A 24134-nucleotide genomic window follows, 5' to 3' on the forward strand; every position below is an offset into this window, starting at 1 on the left:
TTTTCATCTGTTAGGATCTACAAGGCATTTTTAAAAAATCACATAAAAGCATAATAGAATACCTAGAATCAACAATAATATCCTACCCAATAATCTAGACCAGGGGTGTCAATTTCATTGAGGGCAGCATCAGGGTTATATTTGACCTCGGAGAAATGGAGGTGGTGGTGGGGTGTTGGCCAGGGGTGGGTGTGGTTGGCATGAGCATGGTGGCCATTTGACACAGGCTCAAGATGCATTTTTTCCCTTTGCATTCAAAACTATTCCAGACAAAGGGAGATTTACTTTCTGGCACAAATAGTCTCAATTCCATAATGTAGTGATTAAAGGCATGTACAGTCACCAGCTGCTATGGGGCTTGACTCTTTTGTATAGAAGCAGAGCATAAACAAATTGATAGTTTATCCAGGTGTGTCTAAAAACTGTCTATCCAACAGTCTATCAAACATTGTTACTACCTCTAACAGAGTCCTAGAGAAGAACTTAATATTAGTAGTAATTTACAAAATTGATATACCACCCAATTCTCAATGACCCTGGGTGGCTCACAACAATAAAACGGTTTACAATTAAATCAATCACAGGTAAAAAAATTAAGATAAAAGATGACAAACTCAATGATACGAGGGGGCTCACTCTCTCTCATCAAAGACTTAGGTGAAGAGCCAGATGCTTTTGGCTCTTCTGAACAGCGATCCAGATCTTGGCGGGTACCTAGTTCTAGTTGGCAGATGCTGCTAAAGACAAGGTGAAGAAGGCGCTGTCTCCTGCAGCATTCTGCCAGCCAAAATGGCCTGCGGAAATTGATGTATCGTCTAATGAGCTTCTATTTAGAAAATGATTTGAAAAATGATATAGACATCTTGCTGTATTAGGGCCTAGTCAGTTTTGACACAACTATATTTATGTCATTATGCTGCTGCTAAATGTTTTAGACACTATCTTGGAGGATATTTAAGCATATATTCCTAAAAAGGAGTCTCACAATGAGATACTAGAATCTTATTTAAATAAGCGGCAGATTATTTTGTGTGGGAGAATGATGTGCGAGATGCCCAGGAAGTTGAAAATGTTAGAAGGTATGAAAATGGAACATCTGTCATTGATTATGACCATTTATCTATTATATCACTTGATTAATCAAATCTATATTTGTCAGAGTAGACCAACATAGAGTGGCCTTCCCTAAAACCAACTTGCTTCTCTGCAAGTATGTTCCCTTGCTCCAGTCAGTAGATTTCCACTGTAGATGTAGTTCACTGATTGAGACTGAAACCTATTACATCAGACAAAATAAAGGTTCATGCAAAAGATAATTCTTGGAGAGCATAACATTAACATATTTGAAAAATGTGGATATCTAAGAATACCAGGTAATACAAAAGTTATTCTTTTCCTGAGCTAGAAAGACTACTGAATTTGTACCAAATACTTGGTTTTTCTTCTATTCCCCTCTTATAGAAATATCATTTTTATTTTGGCCATTGTGACCTAATATTTATTCAATGCAATCTTGTATACTAATTTATCCAGTCTTGGAAGATTTTTAAAATTTAAAGTTTTGTTAAATGAGGATCCATTTGAAGCAGACAAGAACTATTCGGTATTTTTCTTCCAAAATAGAAGCAGTATTCTGGAGTATGTTTATATTCTTTAATTCAATTAGATTTAATTTCATTTATAGATTTATTCTGATAATTTAAATCATGTCCTTTATCAGAATCCCAGTGGATTTACAAGTTGCTTTATGGACTATAAAATCAATGTACTTGTAAATGTTGTACCTTCTTAATTGTGATTGAAAATACATTTATGTAGTGAAATAATTTCAGAAAACAAAAACTAGGAATTTGGCTAAAATTGTAGGGCCAAGATAATTTACAGACCTCAATGGTACAGTATCTGAAATTTTAGTATCCCTAAGGGATGTGGCAGTTAAGTGAAACCACTCAGATAAAGAATATTAAGAAAGTTAGCATTAGTTACATAAAATGAAGAACTAGAATATCCAATTTTGGCAATTTAAAAAAAAAGTATTTTTAAAAATGTAAAATTTACTCCTTATGATTTAAAAAATAACTATTTAATTTGGATACATTAGAAAATCTTATTTGATACTGTTAGATCTCTGAAAGAATGTTATAAAAAGTAGAAATCAGATTTTCTTGTGCTGGTACTGCAGAATATCGAAGGGCTCTTTGTTTTTGTTCATCCACAATTCTGTTTTGGTTCAAAGTCATAGCAAATGTTACCACAATTTTGAAAATATAATAAAGACATAAATGTAAGATTAAATGATATTTCTAAAATATGGAATCTGTAGTTTTATTAAGAGCTTTCATTCTTAGGTAAATGGAAGAAAATTATCATTCTGATATTAAGGAATGGATTAAAGGTATTAGTTATCTATTTTTCAAGTCATTAGGTTTTAAAAATTGAAAGATAAAGCAGTATATTTCTATACAATTTAGTTTTAATGAGAAGCTTAAGAACTCAATCTCATACTAGTACATGTGGATTTTTAATTAATTCTTTTTTCTTCCGTTTCATTATGTTTGTGTAACTTATGTAGGGTTTTTATTGTATTCATTTTTTTATTGATGATACTGGTCTTGTAGTTGTTAGTATTTTACTAAAACTATAAAAAAATTAAAACACTTCTGTTGTTAGTATGATTATTCTGAAATTTGATACTTTGTCTATAATGTTATAAGGGTTTTCTTCCAAGTATCAAATTCTTGACCACACTATCTCCATAGAAAATAGGTTTCTTCTTAAATCTTCTTACCTTATCTTTTTATCTTTTTAAGAAAACAGGATAATATCAATGAATTGATTCCACTTTTAGAATCACCTCCCAGGTTCCTAAAAGATACTTTCTCAATTTCTTATTTATAAGACATGCATGATTAGTAAAAAAACTAATTACTCATAACATAGGAATGCCCAACTAGTTCGAATGTGAATCTCTTTCCACTTCTAAAAATAAAATTATAAAAAAATACATTTCCTTATTTTATCATGCCTGTAATGTCATCATGCCTATAATGTCACCATTTTTAAGTATGGGATGATAATGTCTGTTATCATTGGGCCCTAAGCTTTTACTTTTCAGAAAGGCCCTCAAAAGGATTTTATTTCACACCTTTGGTTATTAGAGTATTTTGGTGCATATCAACTTCATAGTTTTGTTTCTAATTAAAAACATAGGAAAAAATATAGAAATATTCATTTTTTAATTGGTTTGTCTATGTGTATCTGAAGTTTTGTAGATTGAGCCAGTTTACTGTTAATGAAATACTTAATCAAGTATTAGTAGTTGGGTTTTGTTTTGTTTTAAAATTAAGCATGAGATTGACATTTGTACTCTTCACTGTAACAAAATTCTTTTAAGTATTCCTCATTTCTGGCTGTTGGATTGATATTATCATCATAACTGAGATTATTGATACTTCTCCAGCTATTTTAATTCCAATTTCCTGTAGTCCAATATTGTTCATAATATGTTCTGCATATAAGTTAAATAAATATAGTGACAGTATACAACCATGGTACTCTCCATTCCAACCGTAAACTATTTAGTTGTGCCATTTTGTGCCATCTTCTGTTCTATTATTCATTATTACCTAAGTTCTTCAATAAGCAGATGAGTGAATATCTGTTTTTAAATGCTGTTCAGAATGTGTTTTGTTCTATACAGTCTATTTTTGCTTTATTGAATATTGAAAGACTTTTTGGATGTTCTTTTAGAATTATGTTGCTTTTTCTAATGTTAGTGATGTGATCTTAAGTATCTTTGCAGTATTTGAAGCCTGGAGCCTCAAGATGTGCACTATTTCCTGCACAAAAGAAGCGGAGTGGACATCAATTTTCTCCAATTCTGTTTTCTACTACACTGGCCATTGCCATTTATTACAGAGCTGTGGAAAACAATTCAAGAAGAGAATCCAGCAAATTATATCTCCCCATTTTCTTTTCCCAGACTTCACTCTCAGGAATTAGTCTGGATACAATCATTTATTCAAAATGAATAATTGTTTTTACTAAATCAGACTTAAAATATTCTTAAAGTTATTGCTTTCAGTATATTTTAATCTTTCCATAATATTCAAGGAGGCTAATTGCTTGAAATAAGATGCTAACAAACAGCTTAGCTGTTAATGTCATAAACATGAAAGTGTGGAGATAGATATGTTAAGAAGATACCAGATTAATTATTTTAAATTTGTGCACTGTGCAAATTAAAGCTTTCTAATACAGTGTTTAGAAATCACGATAATACTCCACATTGCTGTAAAATGCTTAGAAGAGATCCATATAGGTTATTCTTTTGTCTCATAATTCTCCTAGTTCATGAAGAAAATCTTTTTAGACTTTACCTATTTTTAACCATTAAAAAACCAAAGAGCTATACAAATTATTAACTGAGGAAAATATTATATACATTTCTTCTAAATTTGTTTTTAGTATTGAGGACATACCTTTATTTCAAGCTAAACTATCAAATACCACAAAGAGAATAACAATCTACCTTGTTTCCCTGAAAATATGACCTATCCTGAAAGTAAGTTCTAGCTTGATTTTTACCAATATAAGCCTTACCCCCCAAATAAGCCCTATTTAAGATCCTGTCCACTCCAGGATGCAGGGGTAAAAATTAATCTATGGTGGGGATGGAAGTGGTGGAGCAGCCCTACTACTTACCTTCAGACAGTTGCAGCCAGGCCTTGCATACCCCAACACCTGCCTTGCCAGCCCATTTCTTCTGCAGCCAACAAGGCTTTCCTAAAGGCCTCCGTAGCTGATAACAAGCCCCGGATCGATCTGGAGCTGTTATCGGCTGCAGAGGCCTTCAGGAAAGTCTTGCCGGCCACAGAAGAAGAAATTCCTGAAGGCCCCTGACCGCGAAAAGGGGGCAATGCACACAAAAGTGAGGTTAGTCAGTGGATGACATGCCCCCCCAAATAACACCTGGTGCCTTTTTTAGTGGCAAAAAAATATAAGTCAGGGTCTTTTTTTCAGGGAAACATGGTACTAACTACATGCAACATTTGGAAATTCAGAGAAATATTCTAGTAGACTCTGATAACTATAGATACCATACCCCTACCCTCAACTCAGTAGGGAATAACAAGTTACGCTAATAAAGTGTTTAAACAGGAGGATGGGTAAGTTTGAGGAATTGTGTAATAAGTCATAAACATTCTTGCCCAATGTCTACCTCCTGTCATTCACGAATATTTTTGTACTCATCACTAAGTAGCATAGACATAAGTACATTGCATTCTGAAAAAAAGGAGAATGTTATCACAGAAAATGTTTTCCTTTTTCTTAATGCATCAGTACTTTTTTTCTCCTTTTGTATTTTTGTTTAAATTATTTGAATCAATAGCATACTATCCTGTTTTTCTACTAGTTCCAATTATGCAAATTAGAGAATTGTATTGGAATGCTATGTATCACCCTTTTTACTCTTATCAAATTAAATTGTCATTTGTGTTCTGCCTCTATTTCTTAAATGTTTGCCTGTGTTCCCTTCAAAGTATAACAATCATGTTTAGAACAATCATCAGTAAAAGAAATGTGTTTGTTTTGCATGTTCAACAATTGCTAGTATTTAGTGTTAGATACTGACAGTTTATTGCCAGTTTTAGTTACAACTTATATAGAGTAAAATTGTCTTGTTTATAAATTTCTTCCAAACTATTTTCAAATTACCAAAATGCAATCTCAGCAGAGAATCCTTATCATATCATCCCAAAAATATAATTTAGAGTTCATCAATAGCATGTTTTTCAACAACATGGAAACCTGGGTAGTGAATCCATCCTTGCTCCACTTGATTTCTCAGCAGCTTTTGATAACATCAGTCATGGATTGTGTCTTTCTGGAACTGCTTAGACTGGCAGTGGAGAGTCATAGTGTTGTCCTGGTTTGCCTCCAATCAATGTTGATGAGGAGAAAGAGAGATCAAACACTAGTCTCCCGCATTGTGAGTCCCTCAAGAGTTGGTGCTTTCTCTACTCCTGTTTAACATCTACAACATGCAACTGTTGGATGAGACATCCATCACAGTGGGATCTGAATCATTAATATACTGATGATATTGAATTATACATTTCTGTCCATGGTCATGCTGCAGTTGCCCTTTCTCACTGCAATAAGGCTGAAGGTTTGGATGGGAAACAAGATTAAAACTGAACCCTGACAAGGCAGAGTGCTTTTGGATTTGGAGCCTCTTTATTCTTGAAGAATTACTATCTTTGGTTGTTGATGGGATTGCACTCCCCCAGACAGATCTGATGCGTAATCCAGAGTTTCTCCTGGACACACAACTCTTGCTCAAGAAGCAGGTAGCAGTCATGACCAGAAGGGCTTTTGCACGTATTGTGCGCCATTCCTGGACCAATAGGCCTTTCCCACAATCTTCCATGCCCTGTTCATCTCCCATTTGAATTATTGTATTACATTCTACAAGGGGCTGCCCTTAAGGAGCATTGGAAGCTATAGTTAACTAAAAATACAGCAGCCTGCATGGTTTTTTGCAAGTCCAAATTTGCATGTCACATTTTCAGGAACTGCTTCTGGATGTAATTCAAGGTGCTGGCTATCACTTTTAAAGCTTGTGTCCAGGATATTTGATGGGCTGCAACAGGGCATGTTGTGGGTTCCAGCTATCAAGGAAGTACATCTGATCGGACGTTGGAAAGAGGCCTTCTCTGTGATTGACCCCCACCTTATTTTCTGCAAGGCCTAGCAAGACAGTTTTGTTTGTGGGCTTGGGGACTCCATTTGGCACCAATCAAGTGGATTGTCTGATTCTGTTGTTATCACCACAGAATTGGGAAGAGGAGGGGGTTTCATTGTGAATTTTAAATTGGATTTTTAATGTTGTATCCTGCCCAGAGTCACAAATCAAAAGTGAATTGGTGACAATAAAACAAAGAAACAAATAATTGACCTGCCCTTTCTTTTCAAGGAAAGCTGATAGTGGCATATTTTAATTGCATTCCAAATCCTTAAGATTTTTTCACAGTGGTGTTAATGAATGTAAAGAGTTTGTTGAATTTCTTTAGTTGTCCACTGATCACAAACAAGCACGCATACAATTTAAAAAGCATATTCTTTCATCCTGCATATCTTTTCCTACCTTCTTTGCTCGTTTTTCATTCCCACCCCTTACCATTACATATATATGCTGAATACATTAAAATCAGTGCAACATTTTCAATAAGAACTGATATCTATGCATCCTGTAGAATATTTGGGCTAAAGTGGTTTGACAATTGGTCCCTAGAGGAAGAATGCATTAAATTGATGGCAAATCTAAACACTGTGCATCAGAAAGTCAACAAGAAGTGTTCTCTTAATCAGTACTTGTAGAAAAAGTTACTAATTTCTGCCTTAATAGAGTACTATCTTTATTGTTGCCTAAGTATCCTGCTTAAGTTGTGAAAAAAATTAGCAATTCTTTAATGCTGCAATAAATTTTGTCACCCTTTAAGGCTGTGTAATTCTCATGTAATGCAAACAATAGACACAGGATGGCAGTGGTTCACCATAAATTAAAATGCCCAAGTTTGTGGGGGGGTTTCCCCCCTTGGATAATGACTAGTTTTTTAGAATAAAATTTAGAAATTATGAAATTAAAGTCTAAAACATAATTACAATATTTGCTGTAACATTCAGATTCATGAACTGGGAAAATAAGAAATAGCCAAAGTAAAGTTTGTATAAGTTAAATTAGTCTCAATTGAGGAATATGATCAAATATAAGATAAATGCATGAGAATGTCTTCATTATCTCTGGCAGATACACATATCTTCTGTCAACTCAAGGGCAACATTAGCTATTGTTCAACACATCGGGCACTACACTGCAAAAGTAGGCAATGCTGGATCCATTTTTTAAATTATTATAAGAACTGAAGTGGATGTTTTAATCCACTGAGAGATTTAAGACTAGCATTTCACCTTTTAATCTAGATAATCCCCAAAAGTATAAAAGTGGGGCAAAAGTTTGGCTTCCTCATTCAGAAGTTGACCCCTGGGACAGTGGTGGGATTAAAAAAAAATTTACTACCGGTTCTGTGGGCATGGTTTGGTGGCGTGACTGGAAGAATACTATAAAATCTCCATTTCACTCCAGGGGGAAGGTTACCACTAGTTCTCCGAAGTACTCAAAATTTCCACTACCGGTTCTCCAGAACTGGTCAGAACCTGCTGAATACCACCTCTGCCCTGGGAGATACAAAGATAACCTGACCACTAGAAAGTGAGATTTTGCATAATTTGTATGAAATCCAAAAACATTTATTAAATTAATGTAGTAAAAATAGTTGTTAATGTTAATCCCTTTCCAGTGAAAATCAGATGCAGCAAAATTGAATTTTAATGATATTGACTAATTTAACATCTGAGGATTTTTTGACTTATTGTAAACCATAGAAAAGCTTTCAATTGATGAAATTAATATGTGGGGCCTTGTCTTTTGGAATTAAAAGAGAAAAGTTATTTGTGAAAATCTTTCGCAGAATGAGAAATAACAAAAATTTGTCTGATGCTAGATTAGTAATTTATCAAAATTGGAAATTGTCTATATATGGGCTTGGACAAATCCAGCATTTTATATCCATTGTTGGAAAAGCATTGTAGGAAATTCAGCATTTTAATATCCATTGTAGGAAATGCTTGGGGCCTATCTGAAAAGATGAGGATAAACACAATTTCGTTATTTTATTTTATTTTATTTTTGAACTCTTCTCATGTAGGTTACCTTTCGAACAAGAATCTATCACTGCAACATTAATAGTCAAGGAGTGATCTGTCTGGACATATTAAAGGACAACTGGAGTCCAGCATTAACTATTTCTAAAGTTCTTCTTTCAATTTGCTCACTTCTCACAGATTGCAATCCTGGTAAGGTGGGTCAAAATGAGGGATGGGGGACAAAGAATAGGATCTATCCCAGAGATTGTATGTTGGCTCCATTTCCTATTTATCCATATATCAAAGAGGGTTAGTTACAGTAAAGCCATGGGGAGTTTCCATATTGATTTCTGATAATACAGGAACATCTTCTGCAAGAAGAGTGGCTCCCCTCTAGCATTACATTCTTTGTGGGTATTTAAGAATGCATTGAGCAGTAGGGGGCAACAGACCTTTTCTAGCACCATGCAACTCATATTTTTTTTGCATAAAACTGGAAATATTGTCTTAACTAGAAACGATGTAACAGAAATATTAGCACATACATTTCTGCATTATAGTTGCTCTCCATTGGTCTCTATCATTACTGCAAAACTCATTCACTGGCTGGCCAGCCTTTTCCCTGTTCCCTATTCTGTTAACCCACAAGATTTCCTGCACTGTTCTAACTGCTTCTTGCTAAGAGCCATCTCCAAAACACAATACACAAGGAAAATCCAATCAAATGTGTCCAAAAGCTATGCAAGCAGTTCTCACTTAATGAGTAATTTGAACTGGCAAAGTATGATCATGCCAACTTATGGCAGTTGCGGCAGTCTGTTGCCATTGTTAGGGGAATCACACACAATTGCAGTATGCAATCATTGCCATTTGCAACTTTCTGCCAACTTCCCCATTGATTTTGCTTGTCAGAAGCTAGCCATGAACATCGCAAAGGCAATAATGTGGCTTAGGATGCTGTGACTGTCACAATTGCAAGTTGGCTACCAAGCACCTAAACCATGACCACATGACAAGAATGCTGTAACTATCATAAGTCCCCTTATTCATCTATGTCATAACTTGAGTGGTCCCTAAATGTACTCTTAAAGAACAGCAAATTAAAAAAAACTCAACATAATTTTTATTGGTTAGAATGCCATGTATATTGCATTGACATAATTTGCAAAAACTAATTTTAAAAAACTACAAAATGATTTTTTTTTTTCAAAATCCAGTGATGGAAAAGTGAATCTATCATTCCACAAAATTAATAAATAGAATATCCCCATTGATGGTGTTTAGTGACTGATTGCCTTTGATTGCTGTGAACGTCATTATCTCCAGGTGGATTTGCTTTGTGAAACATATTTTAAAGGATTGATAGAAATGTACAGTATCTATGGAAACACCAATTGTCCAGCAAGACCCATTATTATAGATTTTTGATGTGCATAGCCCTAATCAAAATGCAGTGCTGTTAACTATGATTGTCAACCGTTTCAGCAGGCATGACTATCGTTGAAAAAGCACTGTGAAGTCTAGTGGAAAAGAATAAAGGTTGGGACTTCAACTTTACCAACATCTGGAGGATCATAACTTCTCCTTCCCATTCTTGGCCTGAATGGAAAATGTACTTAAATTCTAAAACTGTAAAGCTACACAAGTATTTTTTATTAAAGCAATGTTCCAAGAGTCCTTATCAAATCTGATCTATTACATATATTTTCTCTTCCTCTAGCATCAATAACTAGCTGGAATTTGTTTTGTTTTGCAGCTGATCCCCTTGTTGGAAGTATTGCAACTCAGTATATGACTAACAGAGCAGAGCATGACAGAATGGCCAGACAGTGGACCAAGAGATACGCGACATAAACTGGATTTTTATCAAACCTTTCTGTTAAATCATCTGTGATGGAAAGAGCTGCTTATGATTTTGAAGGGGTGGGACAGGGAAGGGGAGAAACTGAAAAAGAGTAGGGTATTTCTATAACAGAATTTATTCAGTCTTTTATTTCCTGAGATTTTGTTGTTGTTACTTAAGGTATCTTGCTACAGTAGACAGTTAGAATGGGAATAGTATATTTTAAGACTGTCATTAGTCTTAAAGCAATAGTAGCTCTGCTATAGCACCAAGAAGAATGTAAACTAAGCTGATAATTGGATGAGGTTTGGAAAGGATGTTTGGTTGTGATAAAAAAATAAAACAGCTTAATTTATAAGTACATATATTTGGCATTTCTCTAAAATTTCTTGTAAGAAGGCTTGCAACTTGATTTTCTTTTAACTTGGTTTTATTTGTAAAAAAAAAATATTGGGAATATTTTTCCCTAGGGGAGGTGGGAGAGTTTCATATTTAACACATCTTTTTACAAGACTATCCTTTCATTAACTTCAAATATAGAGGTAAGGCTAGATTGTTGTCTTCCCTAGCATAGGGGTTCACGGATTCATTTTTCTATGCCAAATTACCTTTGTGAGAATGAAGATTTTAACTGAACTTGGAGAACCTGTAGTGAAATACCTTAAGCTGTTTAATTGTAAGGCGTGGAATAGGAGTCACTCAGTGGATTGGTTGTATGTTGTAGGCTATCTAAGTCTGCATTTGTTACTGTGCTAATAAAAATATGTACAAACCCCCTACAGATATTTCTTCTTTTTGGAATATATCTATGTTAGCTGTGTGTAACACAGTGGTCTCCAACTTTTTTGGCTCTAAGCACTGGTTTTGGAAGACAATTGTCTTCCATGGATGGCAGGGGTAGGACCTTAGATCCCATGTATGCACAAAAGAAGTTTCACTCACTCTCCCATTGCTTGTGTGGCTTGGTTCCCAACAGGCCATGGTTTGGTACTGGTCTGGGGATCTGGGGATTGGGGACCTCTAGTATAATAGGCAATATAATCTATTCCTGATAAAAGAATCATAAAAAAAAATACTTTCCAGGTCACAGAACAAAAAGTTACATTATACTTTAATGCATTATGAAATTAAATCCTAAGCCAGAAGGCATATTTACATACCTATCCAACAATCTATTGATTTTTTTGGCAGGTGACTTTTATCAAAAGTTCGGATCATCTCCTTAGTACTTAAACCTGGAATTTCCCTAGCAGTTTAACATTAGAGCAATTTATTTGTGGTTTCAGGCTATTGCTGCTTGACATATTTGGAAGGAAGGTAGGAATAGTTTTTCCCTTTTTTGGGGCATCTATTTATACTAAATAAATGCTAACATATTTAATATCTCTATTTAAAAAGTTCCTTTTCTCTTTTAATAGCGCTCAAAATATGAACATAATTCAATTTGGCTTTCAATTAATAGTAATTGAAACACAACAATTCACTAATGACCCAGAATGAATAATTATATAAAATTCATGTTAACTGTGCTTGTTATGCTATAAAATACTGTCATTCTGTAAAATGCATGAAGGACAGCTTATGAATACAACATATAAACAGATGACAGCCCTTTAAATGTGCAATATAAATAAAATGGACTCAGAATCTGTATTTCAATCTGTAATTTAACACCTAGATATGTCACCCATTCTATTTTTGTTACATTCTCAGAAGCTGCATTTAAATTTAAAAATGTGCTTAAAATATATCACATTAGGTCTTAAAGTATTTTATTCCTGGATGGAAAGAAAAGAAACTTGGATCAATTTCTCTACTGCAACTGTTTGAGAAATTTTAACCCTACTTACTTTCCAACTGATTTTTGCATCATTCAGAATTGTAATGAAAATTATGAAAATACAAATCTAACCACAGATTCCATTTAGAAGTAGGTGAGAACTTATGTTACGTTGTGATGGTATAAGCCACTGTAACAACCCTAGGATAGCTAGCATTTTTGAATTCTCCAATCTAGCACTATCTTGATTTGTTGGGGACTACAGTTCTTAAAATGTCCAGCAGGGGGCATTAGCCACATCAATTAGGAATTCTGGAAAAAAATTGATCTAGGTTTCCCATTAATTCCTCAAATCATCTTTATGTAATGTAGAACATAGATGAGGAAAAGTATATGTAGGTATGCTACCATTCCTTTTTCTAGGAAAGCTCAACTTGTACCTATGTTATTTTTGTAAAAAGATTTTTCCACTTTCCTAGGTTTTAAATCCTGTATTCATTTTTATGTTAACATATTTTAAGGCACTTTAATTGTATGGCAACGATAAATACAATTGAAGTAAAAGATAGGTTGCTTAGACCTAAAACAGATGGAAGAATCCTTTCCCCTAGTATTACTCATTTTTTTCCTGTACAGACTGGCTGATTTCAGTCAATATGTTAAGCCATAAATCATAGTTTATGGAATAAATGTCAAACAATGTGCTAAGCCAGAATCAAACACTCTAACATAGTCCTGTATTTTTTAATAGTTACTTTTAAGACTTACGTATACTGGGAAATTCTAGGAATTACAAACACACACTTCTTATAGTTGCTGAGATTGAGAAGCATTGCTACAGCCTTTTAAATGAACCAAGTTACTATTTTTTTTCTGATGCTGTCCTCTCTATTTCAGGAGGTTGCTGTCTCTGCACAGGGACAGATATTAGTGGACTTTTGAAATTGGGGAAGGGTGCTTGATGATAATCAATAGAAATAACAGTGGTTCATCCAAAAGCATCAGTGCTAATGGTATTAGAACAATTTTTAATAAAGGTAGTGAAGGTCAACTGCACCCAATTCTGTTGGCTTCTCTTTTTCATAAGTAATTTTTTGTAGCACAATGAATAAAGCTATACAATGTATGATCAAAATAAACAACTTTTTACCTTATTCTTTCATTTCTTTTCTGAAATGCTAAATGAGGTGGCAGTATTTCCAATGATTCTAAAATGCCCCCTTTAGAAAAAGTCTTTTTTTCTGAACTCAAACATTCTCCAGTTTGCATTCCATGAACATATTATTGAAGACAGACAACTATGATCATGTCAGTGTTTTTATGAAATGATTTCAGATGCCATTCTCATTGTGATCTGTGAGAACTGCTTTAGTTGTTCTAGAAATGAACAACTCTGGAAATGCAAAAGCCACAGCAGATTCTTGGCCCAGTGGGAAGCATAAGGGCATTCAGTAGTCTTCCTTATTGCATTTGGGTCTCCGACGGGAGAAAGAAAATGTCAACTTGTTCTGTGATTGGTAAAGTTTGCTTGCTAATACCACAAAAGGTTCCATCATTGTCCTTCGATCCGCTACTGTCACTTCCCATAACTTCACCATCTCAATCCTAGCCCACTGCTGTGCAATTTCACTCTGTACTTGTCTTTCCTCCAAAAGGTCAGTTTTATTACCTAAAACAATAATTGGCCACTGCAAAGAAGGAATAAAACAATCAAAACAGGAAATAAGCTCAGTGATGTAAACACATTTCCAAATATAGAATTATTGCAAAGGGAAAAGAGACTGGAATGCACTCTTCCCTGCAATTTAGCTGCTATCATTCCTAGTAGATCATGCAAAATTCAAATAGATTCATGAGCCGAATAAATAATCCTTTAGCTCCTTGGCTGACTTCTGTAAAGTTTATATATATATAAAAAGGTAAAGGCTCCCCTTGCATATAGGTGCCAGGATAAGTTAACCTATAGTAAACAGAGGCAGAGGGGTGACACGGGCAAGTGGCGATAAGTGGCCACAGAAGAAATGGGCCAGCAGCAGATTCCTACTGGGTGGAACTGTCAGTGCCACTGCCATGATGCGAGTCAGTGGAAGTAGAAGACTTTAAAAAAACTTGGTGAAAAAAAAAAGGACTGGGTCTTATTTTCGGGGAAACAATGTATATTCAATGTTTCAGCTAACCTGAAACAATTAACTCTAGAGAAATTAAGAGCCCCCCCATCTCTTTTTCCTTTTCTTATCTTCACCCCAATTCACAAATTATACTATTCCTATTTATTGAATTGTTTTTTAATTGAATAGGACCATATATTCCCACCAAACAGATTTCAAGGTGGTTGTGTACGCAGTGGTAGAGGTCTGCATAGCCAACATAAAAGAGCAAGGAAAACATTCTCCAAATGTCACATGTGCTGTATTATTTTAGATCATGGAGTTACAAAACTAAATGCTTTCCCTGCTTTAACTTGTCTTAAACAAAGAAACCAGCACAGCATAAAGAAATGATCCAATTACATAATTTTAACACAGAAGATGTAGTTCATTATCTCAGTTTGAATCTGATATAATTCAGTTCATTTAAATTGACTTATTCAATTACCACCATAGCAGGCATGGAACTGTAACAGGCAGCATAGTAACAACCAGATATTGATTGTCTCAATCTTTTGTCTCAGTCATCTTAGGTGATAACAAGTGCCAAGGGAAATTATAATTTAAAATACTTGGAGAGTATCAGACTCTTGGAACAGATTGAATGAGAAGAAAAAACAACAGCAGCAGCTACTTGTTTCTTATTTAGGATTAGCGAATAAAAGGGTAATAAGACTAGATAGTCTTTACCTTTCCTGACAGAAGTGGATCCTACAAGTTACACAATATGCTAACTAGCTTTCAAGCCACAACTATAGATCTGATGTTAAACAAAAACATAAATTAGCAGATCCCAATTACAGAACATTGAAAATCTACTGCCTTCTTAACAGAAGGTTCCCAAGAAAGAATTAAAACCATATAGGTAATCCTTGACTAATACCAAAATTGAGCCCAAAATTTCTGTTGCTAAGTAAGACATTTGTTGACTGAATTTTGCCCCATTTTATTACCTTTCTTGCCACAGTTAAGTGAATTGTTTAATCACATAGCTAATTGAATTTGGTTTTCCCAATAACTTTGCTTGTGAGGTCACGTGACCCTGACACACTGAGACCATTAAAAATAGTATCCAGTTGCCAAGTAACTACATTTTGGTCACATCATCGTGGGAATGTTGCAATGGTCATAAGTGTGAAAAACTGTCATAAGCACTTTTTTCAGTGTAATTGTAACTTTGAACAGTCACTAAAAAATGGTTGTAAGTTGGACTTCCGGTTTGAGCTTCTTCGGCGACAGACCGAAACCTCGTCTCTGCAAGGCTTCGATCCGTGCTCACCGCTGGAGCGCCCCGAGCCGGCTGGTTTCGGGACTAAGCCATCCCGTAGAGGTGAAGAGGGGGAAGACCGCCAGCTGGGTCGAGGAGAGCCGCATCTCTCCTCCTCAGCTGGCCATTACTCCCTTTCCCGAAGGCAGTTGCAGCGGTGGTCTGAAATGGCCACCACAAAGAAGAACTCAACCGGAAAAGAATGTGCAGGAGGAAGATAAGAAGTGAAAGTTTTGGCTGATCGGGTTAAATTGTAAAAGCAACAACCAAGGTACCCTGGAATTTAAATTTACAAAAAATAACATCGCTCACAAAGAAGAGTCGGAAGCAGCGAAGGAAAGTGAAAAAGTTTGGCTTTTTTTCTCTCTCTCTCTCTCTCCTTCCCTATACTGACAATTAAGAGACTTAAATAAGAAATCGGAAAAATCCGCTTTGACATCAATAGGCAATTACGCTGAAAATAAAACAAAATGCCAAAGGGATAATAAAGATTTCTGGACATTAAAAACTTTCTTTTTCATAAGCAGGAAGGGAGAGAAAAAGAATAAGGGCAGGATCTGGAAGAGGGAGGAGACTGCCTGGAATTAAAAAGAATCTAAAGTAAAACTTCAACAAGACTTCTAAAAGATACATTTTAACTGAAACTTTGCAACTAAATAGTAACCCCAGGAAGAGAAAGTGAAAAAAAAGAGCAAAAAAGAAACAGCTTGCGTGTATTTGGATTATTCGGTGATCTTTGGATTTTTGGTTATTATATTTGAATGACTAAAATCAATCGGGTGGTTGTTTAAGAATTTATACAATGGCACCACTTCTGGATGAATCGAAAATGGAACTTAAAAAGTACAAAGAAGATGCACAAGAAGGGAAGGGTTCTTTTGGCTTCGTTTTTCAATTCTTAGAAATGGAGATTTGGAACTGTGAGAAACAACAAGAAAAGACTGCAAAGCAAGAAGACTGGGACAAAGAAGAAGCCATCTTCAATGAACAAGTAATTTTATTTGGGGAAGAAAAAGGAAAGGGGGGAAAGAGAATGGAGAATTTAAGACTTAAAAAAACAACCAAAGAAAAGAAAAATAATTCGAAAAATAAGTATAATACTGGAAAGCAACAGAAAAGGGGAATACAGAAGAGAGAAATAGAGGTAGAGAGACAAGGGGGTAAAAAGGGGAGAGAGAATAGAGGGAAGAAGGAAAGGAAGTTACAAAGGACCGGAGCAAGATATAGAGAAACAGGAGCTATTTAGAGATAATGGGTGAAAATCTAACTGATATAGGGATTCTGTAAAGGTACATAAGATTGTATTGTTATATTAGTAATAGAAATAACTTTAAAAAATTGGAAACAACGTATGCTTAAAATGAGGGATACTTAGTGTAATTTAGTGAAATGTTTGTGAATAAAATAAGTTAAATAAAATAAATGAGAAAATTGAATTAGGAAGGAACGGGAACATTTTAATTAGTTAATGTTTTATAAAATATAAGAGAAGAGGGGGGGAATTAACTATGGAAAGCTTATAATTGTTCCCATAGAAGTATGATATTTAATTGAAAAGTAATGTTAAAGATGTTAAGACTTTAATGGATATTAATATTAATGATAGAATTGACTTGGAATGGAATGTTGTTTTAATTATATACATTTATAATTTTTTTCTTTTTTTAAGAATACAGTATTTTAAGAATGTACCAAGCAGAATCCGAATGGAAGTTATGTATTATATTGAATGTTACAACTTTAGGGAAAAAATATAAAGGCGTCATACTCCAATCAGTAACTACAGGAGAAATTTTGTTTAATGAGAAAAGATAATAGATAATTGAAACAGGACAGACAAAAAATATAAATACAATGATTTGAATTGAGATGAGATAATTAAAATAAAATTGAGAAAATTAAAAGAGGGGAGAAGCTATGCAAAAAATGTAAAATAGTAATAAGATATGGAATAGAATATAAAAATGAGCATGAACCTGAATTTGTGTCTGTACGAAGAAATGTACCCCGGGATTACGCTGCTTTCAAAAAAGATGTTTTATTTGTATTTTTTTTCTCTTTGTGAAAACTCAAATAAAATTTACAAAAAACAACAAATGGTTGTAAGTTGAGGACTACTGTATACTTTTAAAATAACTTACTACTGTAATGGGGACACAGTGGCTCAGTGATTAAGATCCTGAGCTTGTTGATCAGAAGGTCAGAAGTTCAGTGATTCGAATCCCTAGTGACGTGTAATGGAGTGAGCTCCATTATTTGTCCCAGCTTCTGCCAACCTAACAGTTCAAAAGCACATAAAAAATTCAAGTAGAAAAATAGGGAGCACTTTGGTGGGAAGGTAACAGTGCTCTGTGTGCCCTCAGCATTAAGTCATGCCAGCCACATGACCATGGAGACATCTTGGGACAGCACTGGCTCTTCAGCTTAGAAACAGAGATGAGCACCACTCCCTAGAGCCGGAAACGACTAGCACACGTGTGGGGGAATTTTACCTTTACTATTGTAATGCTACATTCGGTTCATCATATCAGCAAGACCAAAGTATTCCACAAATATTTTGTTTGAAACTAATGCCACCTGAAATCTTGTTTTAGATTGCCCCATATTAAGTTTTTCTGCCTGTATTTTGTCCAAAACATTTAATCCCACTATGACAGGGGTATCATACTCAAGGCCTTCGGGCCAGTGAGGCAAGATAGAGAATCCTAGTATCTAACATTTAGGGCACTTTCACCTTAAAGTCTCATATAAAAATACACCAAATTATGACCTGGATTTTGTCTAAATCAAATTGCCTCTTATGACAAGCGGTAGGACTTGATCTCATATCCATTTCCAATAATAGTACCATGAATATGCAATCCTTTTCTTCCAAGGGAGACTCTTCTAAAGAGATTAAGAGGCAGAAGGGTCAGAAAGAAGATAAAAGAAAAAAACTTGTTGAGTAAGGAAGAAACTACTGACAATACTGTATGTTATCCGGGCCAAGCAATTCTTTATAGTGAGGTTATCGAAGTGGAGTTCCTTCCCTTTTTTTCACCTTCAACCCATAATCCCCGACCCATTCAAAATTGTATGATAACTAATAAGCAGCCTTGAAAAATAGTCATTTACCTCTTTCTTTTCTCTGAACTTGTCAATCTCCTTTTTGAGCCAATTAACTTTCTCAAAAGATTCCAGACTATTTACAGCATACACTAGAACAAAGCCATCTGCCATAGAATAATAATGTTTGGGGAAATCTTCGTCTCCTTGCAGTCCTTGGGTGTCATACAGGCGTAATTGTTCTTTTAGTCCTCGATCTGTTTCAGCCATAGCGACATATACATCTTCCATAGTTCTGCTGCACTCTTCACCTGTTTTTATTTAAAATAAAGAGCAACGATTTCTTGGGGGACATAACATAAAATTCATTTATGTTTTCCACAAGCCAGCTTGGTTCAGGAAAATGCATATAAGGGATATCTAATTGTTCTTGAGAACTTAGTTTGCCTTTTGTGAAAAAAAGTAATTAACCTATATTGACCAATGCAAATATGTTATATGGATCATTTTACATCTATTCCAATCTGGCAGAATTTATTAACTACTAAAGTGGCAGTTATAACATTACTTACACAACTATAAAAAACAATTAGGCATCTTTCTTACCAATAGTGTGATTACCGTACAGAACTTGTTCCAAGATGGCCGTCTTTCCCACTGAACACATTCCACAAACCAACACTTTGAAGCCTTTTCCCATTTTCTTTCAGACTACTACCGGTAGAAATCCAAAACCTATAGGCCACCCAGAATGGTAATTGTTTTTGTCATTTCATAGATTGTTTAAAGATAAAAGTATGCTATTGCTACAGTATATAACTGAAGTGAGTGGCAATCACTTTTAAAATTACAGGACAACACTCCTAAGAACTTAAGATGTATTCATATTTCTGGAGTGTTGAGCAAAAGGCTTCTAGAACTTTTTTATTTTTATTTTCAAAAGTAAGTTCATTTGCATCAAGTTAATGAAACTGAAATATTTTTTTCTAAAAGAACAACAAATAAAGCAATTTTAAATATGAAAGAATTATTCTATATTCGAATTTCTTTAACACAACCAGCTTCGAATTCTGGAGTAAAATTGAAAATTAATTTAAAATAAGAACTCAGCCATGACCTTCCCATTTCATAGATCGTACGAAATAAATAATCAAGGTAAAGCGTATCTCTAAAGCATTCTATCATTAGTAATAATGAAACAATCCCAAAATGTGGTTAAGGAGAATATTTTCTAGGATAATTTGCTTGCCTAGACGGTTTTAAATGAACATAACTTGCAGAGCCGCTAGCCAAAAGTCACAGGAAGAAATTCCATCTCGTAACATGAAAGTCCACGCTCTTATAACATGTGTTCCCTATGAACTACATTTCCCAGCAAGCACCTGACCACCGAGTCTTTCCTGCCCTCCTCTGTTGCAAAGCATTTTGGGAGAGAGGCCTCTTTCTTTCCGGCTTCGAGTGCGTATGGTAAGGTTTCTTGGGTTCTTTCTGCGGACGATGTATCCATTGTCATCCTGCAGTCTGGAGGCTTTTTGCACTCGTTTGGTGCAGATTCTTATGGATCGAGGCTCGGGGAGAGAGGATGATTATGTTTTGGCAGCTGTGGAACAAAAAGAAGGGTTTAGGATCTTGTTTCGCCTAATGGCGTCTTGGGCCTTATATTACCGGGCGAAATGGCCGGGTGAAAAAAAGCTGGAAGGATGAGAATGGAAACGAAAAGAATCGTTGAAATTCTGGGTTCCTTTTGGCATCAGATCTTTTTTTACGGCTCAGAATTATGGTGAAAATCGAACGATGGCACTCATGCTGTCTTTCCTCAGTGCAAACCTCTTGGGGGAAGGAGCTCTAAGGAAGTAGAGCAGATTCATTTATTTATTTATCACACAAATACACGTCTTCCTCTTATTGTGTCCACAACAACCCTGTGAAGTGGTTTGGGCTAATTAATAGAGAGTGATTGGGCCAAAATCACCCAACTGACTTTAATAGCAAAGGTGGGATTTGAGCTGAAAGTTTCATGCTTTCTAGCCTGGTGCCTTAACCACTAGGCTCTCCTGCGGGAACCTCAGTTTCAGTCCGATTTTCTATTCAGATCCAATTGATAATCAAAAGGAGGGGGACTGCTGTGAGAGTCAGTCAGAATAAAAAATAGAATTGAAATAGAAAATAAAGAATCACTCCCAAATTGGCAAGCTTGTTTTAAGGCTTTTTTAAATAGTAAATGATGTAAAATATCTGTTTGCAAGGTAGTTGCTGTCAGAATAGATTATCCAATTTCATTGGATTGGTACAAAGGAACAACCTATATTTTTGACTAAAGTTAAAACCTGTAAAATTTAAGGAAAAAATACTACCTAAAATTGATAAAAACATACTTCTGAATATGAAGCACATATATTCACGCATATTTTGGGGTGTATGGTGTATATATAGTAAGCAATAATTGTATCATGGTCATCTGGTTTCAGAAGCTGATTGAAGGAAGCAAAAGTTATGACATGCCCTTTGTGAAACGTGTGAGACTGAAGTTAAAATTGCTTTTATGAGTATGTGCCTTCTTACTGGCACATTAGCAGAAAAAAAGAAGCCTGAATAATGGCATATTTTAATGGATTTACTTATTGTCAGTTTTAGGGAGTTTATTTTCATATACTGGAGAGCCTTTTAAAAGAATCCCTTTTATATACCTGTTATTAAAAGAAAAATGATGTAACATAATTCTGCATTTTCTTTACTAGGTAAGTCATAATGGGTGCCTACAAGTATATCCAAGAACTATGGAGAAAGAAGCAATCTGATGTGATGCGTTTCCTTCTGCGTGTCCGTTGCTGGCAATATCGTCAGTTATCGGCACTTCATCGAGCTCCTCGTCCAACCAGACCAGACAAAGCCCGCAGGCTGGGATATAAAGCTAAGCAAGGTAATAGGAATATTTTAAAAGGTTTTTTTGTATGTTTGATTGCATGCTTATTACATGTATGGAGAAAAAAACTGATCTGATATACTGCTCACTATAGGAATTATTATTATTAGTTAACTGGAACGTAGCTATACGCCCAAAGAGGATAAACTGCAGAAAACATCTGACAAGTCAATTTGATAGAAACAATTCTTACATAAGGTAGCAAATCTTAACAATTCTCTTTGTCCATATTATGTGAATCTAATTGCCATTTTTTGTTGCTGTAAATCATCTCAGTTTAACAAAATGGGCGTATGTGGATCAAAAATACAGAATAGCCAGGTAGCTTGGACAGAAGTTATAGAATAGAATAGAATAGAATAGAATAGAATAGAATAGAATAGAATAGAATAGAATAGTTGGAAGGGACCTTGGAGGTCTTCAGGTCCAACCCTTTGCTTAGGCAGGAAACCTGATACAATTTCAGACAAATGGTTGTCCAATCTCTTAAGAATTTCCAGTGTTGAAGCATTCAGAGCTTCTGGAGGCAAGTTCTACATTGTTTTAACTGTCCTTAGTTCTAGGTTGCTTCTTTACTTGATTAGCTTCCACCCATTGCTTCTTGTCCTGCCCTTGGATGCTTTGGAGAATAGCTTTACTGCCTCTCTATGGCAACCCCTGAGATATCGGAACACTGCTATCATGTCACACACACCCCAGTCCTTATATTCATTAAACAAAAAGACTAGGAGTGACATGATAGTAGTTAAATGCTATTTGTTTCTGTTGTAGGTTATGTCATCTATCGCATCCGAGTTCGTCGTGGTGGTCGTAAACGTCCAGTTCCTAAGGGTGCTACTTATGGAAAGCCTGTGCATCATGGTGTGAACCAGTTAAAATTTGCCCGGAGTCTGCAATCCGTAGCAGAAGTAAGGAAATCTTGAGAAGAACCTTCAGACATTTTATTATAGCATAATAGATTATAAAATTATAAATTACACTATGGTAATATTACAATATAATTTTGTCCAACATGTATTAAACTAATAAGTTTAATGAAAATATTCCTCACCAAGTAATAGTGATCCTGTAGTGTTTCTATTATTAGATGGAATGTGTATTTTATTTATAAACAATGCTATGTTAAGTAACTGTATAATCTTCACTTACATGAGGACATTATTTCTGTGTAAATATAACTGGATCTATAGAGCAGTACAGAAACAATTGGAAATAAGATTACAAACTGATTTAATTCTTGGTGGAATGAATTAGATTTTAAGGATTATCTTATTTTTTTGGGAGACATAGTTAAATTCAAATGCTATATAGCTCACATAGAAACTCCACTTTTGCCACTCAAATGTTACTACTTTTCATGGTATATTCATGAAAATTTTCATACAGAAAAGAGTGCTGGTAATGCAGAGTACTGGCTCATGGGGAAACCAATGTGTTTTGAATTATACAGAAAACAGAAAATTATACATCAAGCCAAATGAATGTTTGCAGGAGGCTTACATTTGAGCAGCATTGATTGGGAATAATAGTTTACTAGTGCAAATAGCTAATATCTGAGTAAAGCAACTATTCAAAGCAATATTTGTGGAGCCAAATATCCAGAGCTGGGGAAAATATGAGAATGGCCACTGACGAAAATGAAATACTTACATGTAAAGAAAGGGAATATTAAATTACTTGTATATACTTTAGTGATTATATACTCTTATTTCTTTTCCATCATGTTTCTCAATCTGATTTCATTTGCATAACATATAGGTATAGATACATATTTAAACTATTTCATTTTCTAGGAGCGTGCTGGCCGACACTGTGGAGCTCTGAGAGTGCTGAATTCTTACTGGGTGGGTGAGGATTCCACATACAAATTCTTCGAGGTCATTCTGATTGATCCATTCCACAAAGCAATCAGGCGCAATCCAGATACCCAATGGATCACCAAACCAGTTCACAAACACAGAGAGATGCGTGGGCTGACCTCTGCTGGCAGGAAGAGCCGTGGCCTTGGCAAGGGCCACAAGTTCCATCACACTATTGGTGGATCACGCCGTGCTGCCTGGAGACGACATAACACTTTGCAGCTTCATCGTTATCGCTGATCCTTTTTATTTTAAATTTATCATAATAAAAAGCCATCCAGTGGTTTTACATTTCCGTTGTTTTGTGTGGTCATTGAGAAGAAATGGGTATAAAAAGTTGAATTAAAGGATTCTCAGTGCAGCTTCTCATCTATAAACATGTGACTAGAATATGCAGCAGAAACTCACTTGTATTTATCTTAATAATCCAAATTATTTTGATTCTAAATTTTGAAAAAAAAAAAAGTTAAAAATAAAATCTGTACCAGAACTGGAAAAGAAATGCTATTTAAGCAAATACCAAATTGGAATTTAGTTTAAAATTATTCCAAAAGTGATTTA

At 35.0% G+C, this 24134-nt stretch overlaps 3 protein-coding genes across 7 annotated transcripts in view; 2 read left to right on the plus strand and 1 right to left on the minus strand.

The window, feature by feature from the left end:
* UBE2E1 (ubiquitin conjugating enzyme E2 E1) overlaps nucleotides 1-11331 on the plus strand; it is an 80757-nt gene extending 69426 nt beyond the window's left edge. For 2 of the 3 annotated variants that reach the window (XM_026708159.2, XM_026708158.2), the window contains exons 5-6: nucleotides 8772-8919; nucleotides 10466-11331. In XM_026708159.2, the coding sequence (XP_026563944.1) occupies nucleotides 8772-8919; nucleotides 10466-10563 (246 nt within the window). In that variant the 3' untranslated portion in view covers nucleotides 10564-11331. Of the gene's footprint in view, nucleotides 1-3802; nucleotides 5520-8771; nucleotides 8920-10465 lie in introns of those variants that run through there. The other variant, XM_087915612.1, reaches the window with a different exon arrangement.
* On the minus strand, nucleotides 9816-20150 carry NKIRAS1 (NFKB inhibitor interacting Ras like 1). Of its 3 annotated transcripts, XM_087915613.1 has the most exons (4): nucleotides 20041-20150; nucleotides 19398-19526; nucleotides 18861-19102; nucleotides 9816-14020 (listed from the first exon to the last, which is right to left on the minus strand). In XM_087915613.1, exons 2-4 carry the CDS (start codon nucleotides 19489-19491, stop codon nucleotides 13781-13783), a joined length of 576 nt encoding a protein of 191 aa, XP_087771739.1. In that variant the 5' UTR covers nucleotides 19492-19526; nucleotides 20041-20150; the 3' UTR covers nucleotides 9816-13780. The 3 variants fall into 3 exon arrangements, with proteins under 3 accessions (XP_087771739.1, XP_087771740.1, XP_026564000.1); XM_087915614.1 differs by lacking the exon at nucleotides 19398-19526 and having other exon boundaries at nucleotides 20041-20147; XM_026708215.2 differs by lacking the exon at nucleotides 20041-20150 and having other exon boundaries at nucleotides 19398-20024.
* Nucleotides 20151-20229: 79 nt separating this feature from the next.
* RPL15 (ribosomal protein L15) lies at nucleotides 20230-23864 on the plus strand. Its single transcript, XM_026708198.2, has 4 exons — nucleotides 20230-20258; nucleotides 21530-21711; nucleotides 22486-22622; nucleotides 23508-23864. The coding sequence occupies exons 2-4, from the start codon at nucleotides 21540-21542 to the stop codon at nucleotides 23811-23813; spliced, it is 615 nt and encodes a 204-aa protein (XP_026563983.1). The 5' UTR covers nucleotides 20230-20258; nucleotides 21530-21539; the 3' UTR covers nucleotides 23814-23864.
* Nucleotides 23865-24134: the final 270 nt, after the last annotated feature.

The sequence above is a fragment of the Pseudonaja textilis genome, chromosome Z (assembly GCF_049901715.1).
Source record: "Pseudonaja textilis isolate UNSWEBS1 chromosome Z, rPseTex1.2, whole genome shotgun sequence".
In the NCBI taxonomy this organism is placed as follows: Eukaryota; Metazoa; Chordata; class Lepidosauria; order Squamata; family Elapidae; genus Pseudonaja; species Pseudonaja textilis.

What these genes read in the sequence shown, in the direction of transcription:
- RPL15 (XM_026708198.2), top strand. Translation starts at nt 21,540, where the DNA reads ATGGGTGCCTACAAGTATATCCAAGAACTATGGAGAAAGAAGCAATCT. An exon ending in GGGATATAAAGCTAAGCAAG is followed by an intron (nt 21,712 to 22,485) that starts GTAATAGGAATA and finishes TTTCTGTTGTAG; the next exon opens with GTTATGTCATCTATCGCATC. An exon ending in GTCTGCAATCCGTAGCAGAA is followed by an intron (nt 22,623 to 23,507) that starts GTAAGGAAATCT and finishes TTCATTTTCTAG; the next exon opens with GAGCGTGCTGGCCGACACTG.
- NKIRAS1 (XM_087915613.1), bottom strand. Translation starts at nt 19,491, where the DNA reads ATGGGAAAAGGCTTCAAAGTGTTGGTTTGTGGAATGTGTTCAGTGGGA. An exon ending in GTACGGTAATCACACTATTG is followed by an intron (nt 19,103 to 19,397) that starts GTAAGAAAGATG and finishes AAATAAAAACAG; the next exon opens with GTGAAGAGTGCAGCAGAACT. An exon ending in AGTTCAGAGAAAAGAAAGAG is followed by an intron (nt 14,021 to 18,860) that starts GTAAATGACTAT and finishes CCTTCTTTGCAG; the next exon opens with TGGCCAATTATTGTTTTAGG.